At 38.2% G+C, this 10,847-nt stretch overlaps 1 protein-coding gene across 10 annotated transcripts in view; it reads right to left on the reverse strand.

The window, feature by feature from the left end:
- Positions 1 to 236: 236 nt before the first annotated feature.
- SPHKAP (SPHK1 interactor, AKAP domain containing) overlaps positions 237 to 10,847 on the reverse strand; it is a 62,445-nt gene continuing 51,834 nt past the window's right edge. For 5 of the 10 annotated variants that reach the window (XM_015871399.2, XM_015871398.2, XM_015871400.2 and 2 more), the window contains exons 8-11: positions 8,199 to 8,378; positions 6,268 to 6,354; positions 5,529 to 5,847; positions 237 to 2,428 (exon numbers count right to left, since the gene is read on the reverse strand). In XM_015871399.2, coding sequence (XP_015726885.1) covers positions 2,285 to 2,428; positions 5,529 to 5,847; positions 6,268 to 6,354; positions 8,199 to 8,378 — 730 coding nt within the window. In that variant the 3' untranslated portion in view covers positions 237 to 2,284. Of the gene's footprint in view, positions 2,429 to 5,528; positions 5,951 to 6,267; positions 6,355 to 8,198; positions 8,379 to 10,847 lie in introns of those variants that run through there. The other 5 variants (XM_032446697.1, XM_015871402.2, XR_001557142.2 and 2 more) reach the window with 4 other exon arrangements.

The following is a 10,847-nucleotide window of genomic DNA, read 5'->3' on the forward strand; positions in this document are numbered from 1 at the left end:
GAATGTCAGTTACTCTGGGGTTAATTCTTTACACTGAATGTGTAATAGTGATCGAAATAATAAATATTGCATCCCCTGGATGAATAGTGGGATGTGGCCAAGCCTGTCGCTCTGACTTGTTCTGTAATGTCCAGGGATGAGATTTTTCATTCAGAAGCACTGCTGTGTGAAGATACAGGGATGACACGGCAATAACTGAATTGGTCAAATATTTTTAGAAAGGCAAAGACAACAAATGTTAGAACATAAATTTATTTCCCAACAAATTGCAACATTGAGAACTACTGTACAGAGAAAACCGCATCGCACTTACAACTCAGTCATGATATTTGTGCTTTGTAGGATAAGTAAACATTTATTCTACCACAGCAAAAATTTATATACTGACAACTAACCTGGCTTAAAAATAAATACACTTTCCCATTTATTGGCTCAATCAAAGCACTTTACAATGCCTGGTGCTTTTTACTAACTTTCAGCCTTGGAAATGCTGAGCATTCAGTGTTACCACTTGTGTTAGTGCCAGCTGTGGATGTTCAGCAGTTCCCAGGAACGGGCCCAGTACCGCAGTTAGGTTGAGTGGATGCAACAAACTGACCTTTATATTGACAGTAAAGAGACCTCCAGTGATTTCACATATTGCAGACATGTAGATGTTCTTTAATGTTCTGTAATAGGTTTCACTGACAGTCTGCATTTCTTAACAAATGAGCGATGAAATCATGCAAATTTAGCAATGGTTTTAAAGATAAAATTGAGAATAATATGGCTCTTTTTTCATAAATTACTTAAAACTACTTCAAAATCTTCAAAAATATTTAGTGCAAAAGGATAGTTTTCTTCTTTTCACCCCACCTCCCAAAAATATTATAGAAGCATATACTATTGTATGGAAAATAAAATATCTCTTAAATATTTGATTTGGAAAGGCAGGCAGGCTTTCTATTATGCTATTTAAGTAGGGAGAAGCAAAATATAAAGGTTTTCAAAGAAACAAATCACAGAAGAGCTTTGATGTGATAAGTTATGTTTACCTTTAAATTCAAGACCAATCTCTTTGGCAGAATCAAGAGAGTATCACTGAGTGCATGATACCTAACATCATCTCAGTGAGAAGATACCATAGTATATCTTATCAAACAGTTATATAAATATTACCATAATGGGGACTATCATACATAGTCCAACAAGTATCCAAAACAAACAAGCATGTGCTCAGATTGTAGCAATTGTTTTGACTTCTTGAAAATTACAAAAATTAAGATTCTTATTTCAAGACAGCACTCTTTTCTGCTATATCCTTCTTTGCCTTATTAACAATTTACTTGATTAAACTCAGTATTTCTTTTCACCGTTCCAACCGGCACACAGCACATTACCTAGTGCTTTAAACAGGAACACTTCACATATCACATTCTGTATCACTGCTCCCTCTTACTAGGTGGGGACACTGAGGCACAGAGGTGAACTGACTTGCCCGAGGTCACCTGGTGGGGACAGGGCTTTAGGAACCCATTACTCTGACTCGCAGAGCTGTACTTGGGGACATACCAAGCACAGCTGTACTGAACTGCACTGCCTGCGAGTGTAAAGAAAGGAGGCTTTTTAAGGGCAATAACTGAGAGTCCAGATTTGTATTTCCTTGAGAAGAAGATAACAGAAATGGGGACCAGCTATAGGGCTGAAATGATCACGTGGAAAGAAAGTTAGATGTGTTTTCATCAGCTTTTTGTTCTGTTTTTTTGACTTCAAAGATCTGATATGTTCACAAGTTTTTACCTCTCAGAGGACTGAGACTTCTTTTAAAATGTTTTATTTATTGAAGGGTATGGTTTTCTCTGTGCATACTGGAACACACTCAGGTTCTAAAAGCTAAAACTGTACAAACATTTGTATTGTTTTAAAACTGAACCTTAGTATACCATCCTGTTTCAGCTGATTGATTTAATCAAATTGATGGAAATGGAACATAGTAGAAATTCAATTCAGTTTTACTTAATTCATTAAGTAAATTAAGTCCATTAATTCAGAAAGCTAAAAAATCCACCTTTTTTTCTAGCACAGTACATCCTACAGCACAATATGTCAAGCGTCCCTCAGGATACAGAAGGAAAAAATACACCTTGGTTTCAACTCTGCTCCGTGCAGTTGTGGAACAGACAGGTGCTGTTTCTGTACATGTCTTTGCTCATTTTATTTGTTGATGTTTGGAAATCAGAGTGTTTCATGAACCACTGCTTACTTAAGCTGAATTAAAACAAAGAAGTGGAGCAGGCGAATGTTCCTAGCCCAATTCAAGAAGCCAGTCGAACAGGCTTGGTGTCTTCTCTTTGCTCTCCTCACTGAGCTTGCAGTACTGCACCACAGCATGAAAGATGTCACCCACTTTCCAGGCCTTCCGTTGAACTAGCTGCACAACATCTAAAAACTAAATTGAAGGAGAAACCAAACAAAAACAGCAACACAAATGCTTAGCATTTGACTGATATTTTGCTGAGGTGTTAAACAAATGCATGCAAACTGCTGCGAGGCAATCTTTATAACTGCACTGCTGTATCACAGAGTGGATGCATGGTAACATAAGGGCTCTTCTTATTTGTAGCACACTGAGAACTTCATTTCTGAAATTCTACAGCTCCCAGAGACCGATCAGATTTCATGAAGTTTTCTCAATTAGCTCCTCTAAGCAATTATTTCCTTTTTTTTTTTTTTTTTTTTTTTTTTTTTCCCTTCAATGAAATGGAGAGCAGTGTAAGTAAGCTTGCTAAAGAATCGCAAGTTTCCTTGTTATCAGCATCTCACTGTGAAAATGAAATCATGATTATCCATTTTATAGAGAAAAACAATCCTTCATTACATTAGTTATATTCTGAGTTATATTTAAGTTTCTGCATTTTCACATTCACCCAAATTCTTAATATTCACGCATTACTGGTGAGAAGGATTTCTGGGTAAGCTTCTGTCACATGAAATCTTTTGTTATGCTTGCGGCTGAAACGCCATAAGGATATGCATTTGTATTTTGCTTCCTTTGCCTCTAAACCACATTAAATATATACTCTTAAGCAGCTGTAAAGAATTCTGAATTTTGTCCACGTTGTTCTTAATAACGGGCTATACTGTGTCATGCATCTGGTCTGATTTTTCCTCTAGCATATAAGCAAAAATCAAAGCTTTTCATTTTCTTGAATTTCACAATCAATATCTAATTGGCTTGCAACTTCTACATTTAAACCAACCAAGAAAATACTGTGTCTCCAGTTAGTGTAGCTGTTTGCTATTTACATACCGAAGCCTAAACTTTTAATATGTATTTCAACAATATTTAATAGGCACAGTTATTTCCAAGAGCGCTGTTGTAGGCAGAATGTGCTTCATTATTCTCCAGTGTATTTCTGCAATTGAATTAACTGTTTGCCAAAGCACATGGGTAAAGCTGACAGCTGTTTCTTTAATTAGATGCAATTTGGATGGTTGCTGCTGAATGCATTTTAAATCATGTTTATGATAGCCAAATGCAAGTACTCAAGAAAATCAAACAATATCTCTGCTATTCAAAATGATCTTCTCATAGACATTATTTTAAAAGATGAAAATACTGATTTATAACACCCTTTTCATTAATTGTTTTGTATCCTGTGACACTTCTGTAAGCCTTATGGCTTGAGCTATCTTGCTGAACTTGGAAAGGGGGCAATTTTGGTCATTCCTGAAATGCTGAAGGAGGTGTATCATAGTATCTCCAGTGAGCATTAATTATTCAGAAACAGAAACAGTCTACATTTCTTGTGGCCATTTGGGTCTTTAGCGTTGCTCTCTGTGTCCAAGCTTGGACAAACAACTCAGTGTTTCTCAGTTCTGGTCATCTGTCTGTCTCTGCCTGAAAACAAACTTTTGCATTCAAGCTGAAGATTAGTGGAGACTAAGCTACATCTGTACAGGAGCTGAAGTGTGCTGATATACATAACTTTCTGTTGTTGTTGTAGCTGAGCCAGGGAAGGTACTTCACAATTTTTATACAATGATTCAAAATAGTTTAATTTTCCAAGAAACAGATGTGTGATTGCAAATATTCCTCTGCTGAAAACACAAACACCCTTGCTTAACTCTCCCTCTGGCTGGGAATAATATAACGATATACCTATATAGCTAGTCCATCCTTACTGTCCTCTTCATCTAGCTCTGATGCAGAAGCCATGAGATCTTGTTATGTGAGATACTGAGCCCAAGCTAGTATAGTTTGTCTTTATTTTGTATTTAATCTCTTCTGAATATTTGAGCAACCCTTTTATCACTGAACTGCAATCCCTTTCTACCAGTATAATGCGATGGTAAGGGCAGTGCATTTGGCCATGGCAGTTCTGACCTCACTGCAGGAGGAAGTGTCAGGCCCCTGCTGTACCCCAAATGTCAACCTGTCAGATGGCCAGGCACAAGTTCCCACCTGCCTGAGGCTGCCCTGATCAGCAGAGTAGGTCAGACAGAGCCTGTAGAAGGACTAGGGAATTTCAAAGCTTTAAATCTTAAGTACAACTCATGTATTAAGTCATAGTTGTTACTGGTAGGCACTGAATTGCGAAACTTTGTATATTAGATGTCTGCAATCACGTGGTTGTGGGTTGTTTTGTGGGGTTTTGTTGGTTTGTTGTTGTTGTTACAGATACATGTTTGAACTCCATATAAACTGTCTGGAATCCTTCAGATGCAACCATGGAAAGATGGAGAGGAATGGGAGAGATGGGAGGGGACTCTATCAGGGAATGTAGGACAAGGATGGTTTTAAACTAAAAGAAGGCAACCATTGATTAGACATAAGGAAGAAATCTCTTCCTGAGAGTGCACTGAGCCCTGGCACTGCTGCCCAGAGAGCTGTGGGTACCCCATCCATGATGGTTCTCAAGGCTGGGTTGGATGGGCTCCTGGGCAGCCTGAGCTGTTGGGGGGCAGCTAGCATACAGCAGGGGCGGTTGAAACTGAGTGAGCTATAAGGCCCTTTCCAACTCAAACCATTGTATGATTCTGCAATTTGATGAACCTTATATCCTGATGTATTTAATACTCTCTTCTTTCTATAAGAAGCAGTAGTATTTCCATCTTGCAATAACAAAGACTTCACATCTGCTTCTAAGCTCGCTAACTTCAATAAATCAGTTGCTGTGGAAACTGTTAGGTTAGGGCTTGAACTGGTGATTGAGCACCTGCTGAAGGGGTGAGGCAAGTTGTTTGCACCTGTGCTCTCTACGTGACCAGCAGGGGTAGACCCACAGTGGAGCCATCCTGGGGGCCAGTTACTGAAGGGAGAGTGTTTCTTGGACCTATGCTGCTTCCTGAGGAGGAGTGTTAGAGATTCCTTTTGCCAGTTGGGTGAGTTTCACTTTTCTTTCTGTATACAACTGTTGGCCTACTCGTGAATGCTTTACCTGCTATCACCAAGAACCTGTTGGGGCAATTTTGGTTTTTTTTGTGAGCAGAATGATGCTACTGTGTTTAAAATGACATAGCAGTATGCCCAATTCTGTAAAAACTACCTTTTCAATTCTGTTTTCCTGAGATTTTTTAAAATAGATGGTTGGGATTCCAAGTTCAGAAGCGGCTATCCACTGCAGGGTGGCTCGCAGCTCTGCGTTGGGGCATTCTGGTTCCAGATCAAAATTAATCACCAGGAGTTCTTTCTGATAATTGGCTGTTCCCACTGAGAGCCCAGAAGTACTTTCTGGAAAAACAATCTCAACAGTTATTATGCACGTTATTTTAAGTTCAATTTGTAAGTTGTAATTCAAATGATTCAACTTACCCTCTGTATTATCTGTCTGTTCTTTAAGGAAAACCTTTTCTTCTACTAAGTCACTTAGGAACAAACAACAACAGAGCTTGTTAGTGATAGTTAGGAACAGTCTATAACATTCCTTCACAATGGTTAAAGTTCTCCCCCAATGAAAGACCTGGAAAACTGCAAGAAAAAAGTTACACAGGATGATGGGTATTATGTGATAAAGTGTTTGTTACAAGAACGTAATCTGTAAGTCAAAGAAAACAGCTGATAGATTTGTATTCTCTTGAGAAACTGATCCACCTGGGTGGGCTTTCCTGTGATCTTTCACTCTTGAATGCTGTCACACTCCACAGACACCTGCATGTGCACCTTTCTGAAACTAATGGTAGGCTAAGCAGCAGGTGCAAAGCAGGGCTTGGCAAGTTTTAGATGGTGTAGATGATTTGCAGTTGAAATTAGATTAAACATCACATCTCACTTCAGTGACTACTTACTTAATCATAGGAGAAGGTGGCACGTTCTCCTGATAAATTTCCAGGTCCATAATGCCAAGACTGCTAGTTGTACTGCTGTTGCCATTGCTGACAAAGCAAAAGTTTAAATATTAGTGCCAAGCTTCACTGAACATGTCTCCATACATTATTTTCTGTATAAGGTAAAGTGAGGAGGCTGTCCCATGTTCTATAAACACAACTGTGCTCATCAAGTGGTTCTCAGAATTAAGCATGCTAACATCTTTAAAGTAATGAGATTTTTATTAAAATAGCTCTAGGCAGGTCATGTATCAAAGTAATGCTGTAAACTGAAAACAAATAATAGTAAGCTGTCTTCTTGTGAATGACTTATGCAATGAGCATTTGGAATCAAACATAAAAACAGTCTGTAAATGCCACTGAAATGAAACATTGCCAAGTATAGAGAGATCCTGGAAAAACCTTCAGATATTCAGGTACCTCTGAATGTCATGGGTTATGTCAAGGAGTGGGGGAGTGTGTGAGTGAGTGAGGATACATGCCAAGGCTGCTCATTACACTACTTACCAGTTGGGTGATTCTGTGTTGCATCAGTTTCAGTGTATTACATCCTATCCCAAATACTATCAGGGATCTGATGGCACCCACAGGTACAGCGATAATCCCTTATGATTCTGGCTATTCTGAAAGACTGAGATTTTAATTAAAGCCAGTGCTATTTGTGACCATTACTACATTGAAGTATTCTTTACTTCACACAGTTGAAGTAAAACCACTGATAGTATTTGGGGAGAGACAGTATGTTTGCTTTACAACATTGCTATAAACTTGACAGTGGATGTTTATGCAGTCATAATAGTCTGATAAACAGGTTGTGAATTTGCCGTCAAATAGCACAGGTGTGTTCTGTTTGTTAAGTAAGCCTGTACCTTAATTTATATTAGAAAAGCAACTAAGTGTTTTTCCTTACATCTGAGGGATTGACCAGACAGTTCCTTTCTCCATCAGGTTTTTGAGTCAGTGTCAGAATGCCATGCACTCAGGTTTGCTGTAACAGCTTGTTTCAATGCAGAGCCAAAAGGCACAATGCATCACCTCCCTCAAATCTGACACTGTTAAAGGATTGATGCTACAATAATGAGATGAATGTTCACCCACACTGACAGACATGCTTTGTTCAGTATTTTTCCAGCTAGCCAACAGTGCTCTCTAACAGACTGCCTTTGTCTTGCTTCATTATCATACTGTCTTCTCTTTATGTCTTAATACCCACAGGAAAAAGGTAATTACTTGACAGTATTTAAAAATGTAATTTAAGATCATGTGAAGAAAAGGCCTTGCTCAATTTGAAGCTGTGAAAGTATTAAAGTCAAACTAATGTCACTTTATCTAGTCCTTGGAGTACATGCAACATCTTTAAACACATCTTGACTTAAACAGGAACACAGAGCAGCACGGTGCAACAGGGGCACTGGAATTCATGCTTATTCAGGGCAAGCTCAGTTTCCCTCTTTCAAGCTGTTTCCTCACGCTTGTCTATGCAGATCAGGGTGCTATTTGTTCTCTAACTGCACGGATACTTGCTGGGAACAGCAGTCTCAGCTAAGCAGATGCCATGATAAGCACTGTGGAAATAGCAGCAAATAAAGCAAAGGAACGGCTATAACAAATAGTTTATTTGGTGGCCCTTCAATGTAGGACTGAGGTGCTTGCATAGGGTTAAGCAAGAATGTGCTTTCATTGATGGAATCTAGTTGCTTACCAATACAAAGACATGGTTTAAAATCAGGATATGGTTTTTTTGTTGTTTTTTTTTCATCATCTGGCCTTTGTTTACAGTATTCTCAGTAAATTTTGAGCTATTAGCTCTATTATTTCTGACACATTCTAATCAAATTATAGGTGTGGTTGATTAAAGCATAACACATACTAAGAACAGACAGTGTTAGTACCTCAGGGATCGTTCGCTGAGTTGTAAGTAGCTACTTGTATCATCAGGATTGTCTTCATCATTGGCAAGCTGGGACCAGCTGCCAGTGCTTTCTTCACTGCTGCTGAGGTGTGTTGGAAATTCTTCAGCTGCTTTTGTTTCTCCTGTGATTTCAGCATCTGGTTTGCTTTGAGTGCTTTTGCTGGTAGGGTGGCAAGGAATAATGGTAATACAGGCAAGCAAACTGGTACTGCCAATCTTCAGGCAATGCTCATCATTACATTCAACCAAGGTGCACAAGTTGTACAGATGCAAGAGACTAGGCAATCTTATAATTCATACGTGAACTCTAGTTGAACATGTGGTCTGGAATGCTCTTCAAAAATGGTCTTCCTATGAGTACTATAAGCTAACAAAACTAAGCAAGCCCTGCACTGAAATATGCATAGAAAAAGTTTAACTTGCACAAAAAGAACTGCTTTCAGCTTAGGTCTTAATGCACTTCAGCTAATCAGTGTTTGAAATATGGGAGTCAAGCAAGCATATGTTGCCAAGGTTTTCTGCTTATATAAGGGGATCTTTTATTTCTATTGGACTGCTAATTATAATCAGGTATGTTCTGTGTACGTTCGTGAATGTTTTCCAGCTAGGGGAGGTATAATTGAGGATAAAGTCAGAAATGTGGCATCCTTGCCTGCTCTTCTAATGCTGGCTTTAGTTCTCAGCACTTGAGGTTGTGCACTGAGTTCTGGGTAAAATGGTTTTTATTGATATGTTTAGGTTGTTGGTTTTTTGTTTTTTTTTTCTCCAATTACTGGCATATGAAAGTAAATGAAAGTAGAGATGTATATGCATAAGAAATTCAAAATTGTTATAATAGAGTATAAAAGTATACAATATAGTAGAGCAGAAGACTACTATAATCCAGTTTAGAAGTAAAATAATAGCAATTAGATGGATCCAGTTTCATCTTTTCTGAGCTCTGCAGGATTACTGATTGGATCAGTGTGCTCCAATACTTTTGTTTCAACCCTCGCTCAAGCTTACATGAATAATATCAATGTTTTGTGCAGCATCTTCACAGATCACGCTACCTTCTAAAAGTCTCTCATTTCTGCTTTGTGTATGTTTTTCTGAATTGCCTGAAATGCATTTTAATTTATTTAAATACAGCAGAAGAACCCAGTTGTTTTTTTTTTTAGTCAATGCATTTTGAAGCCAGCTGTTTTAAAACAATGCAGAAAAGACCTACAACTTTCAGATTGTTCACAGGAAGCTAAAAAGTAAAACAAAGTGAAAAATATTTTCCAGTACTGAATTAGGAGAGCATAGGAAAAAATACCTTCTAATTCTACCCACCTGATGCACTTCTTGCACACATACATATATTTATGAGACACAAACGTAAAATTATATATACATATAAATTAAAAACTATAGTTAAGGTAACTTTTCAGAGACAAACTGGACATTGTGACGTCTACTAAGGGCCTTTTGTTATGCAGGCAGAAAAATATTTAATAATTAAAAGAAGCATTCTTTTTTTTTGTGGTATAAATCATGAATCAATTACTGCTCCAACAGTAATAGCAAAAGCAAAACTGTAGTTCTGTTATACTTATGGGTTTGCATTTGCAATTCTGTAACAAAAAGAAACTGTTATGTATTGGCAGCTCTGGAATATCTCTCTTTAAAGTGACAATTTCTCTAGGCTTTTATTTGTAAGATGTGGGCAAACATCCTGACTTCAGCTAAAAGAAGAGATCGACCCAAACACTGTATTGCAAGTAATTAACTTGACTAAGAATATAGTGAGGTGGGATCATTATGAATATCTGCTTTTGCTGTGCACTTGCTCTGGGGACACCTGAGAAGCTGCAGCATTAACCAAGTTGTTATCATCTGTCAGATAACCTAACCTGTCATCCTTGACCTCCTGGACACAAAACTCATCAACACAGAAGTGACAGTGTTACCTAGAGTCTGTTTAACACAAGGCAGGTAGCATAAAATACCTGATCCAAAACATGTGAGATTTTTGTGGGAGTAGCAACCTTGTGGGGGCATGTTAGTACATGGCTTATAAACTGTGCAGGAAATAACTCAATTTTCAAACAGATTCAAATAGATTTCTAAATGCATCTTAAAAGCAGGTTGCACTTGAAGGAAGAGGAAGATGAGTGGGCAGGAATCAGTATGAAAGAAGAATTTAGACTATTGTAATTATCCCCCTAATTGCTGCCACAGACAGGGAAGTACGTGCTTTCTCACTTCAAGTAGAGTTTTGTCAGAATGGTTTTGAACACAAGCATCTTTCTAGTGCTCTGAGATAATGGGGTGCTGAAAAGCTCCAAGTGATAGGCAGCTTGGATACCATTTAAGTATTAAACATGATTAAGAGGTACAGTTAAAAATAGGTAATGCCTTGAGAGACTGCCTTGTTCTTAACCTCACAACATCCACAGCAATCTTCTGCCTTTGCACTGTGCTCTCTCTGCTTTAACCAAAAGATGCCAGTTTTTCAACAAAAGGAGTACGGCTGTAACAAGAGGGTGGTAGGCCATGGTATGAGCTCCCTGAAATGAAATTTTACTCTTTATTTGGATGCTACCCAGGAATGTCTTAAAAGAAAGTAGTTGAAGGGTGCTTTTAAATTTTATTTTTTTTCCTC

Source organism: Coturnix japonica, chromosome 9 (assembly GCF_001577835.2).
Source record: "Coturnix japonica isolate 7356 chromosome 9, Coturnix japonica 2.1, whole genome shotgun sequence".
Classification (NCBI taxonomy): domain Eukaryota; kingdom Metazoa; phylum Chordata; class Aves; order Galliformes; family Phasianidae; genus Coturnix; species Coturnix japonica.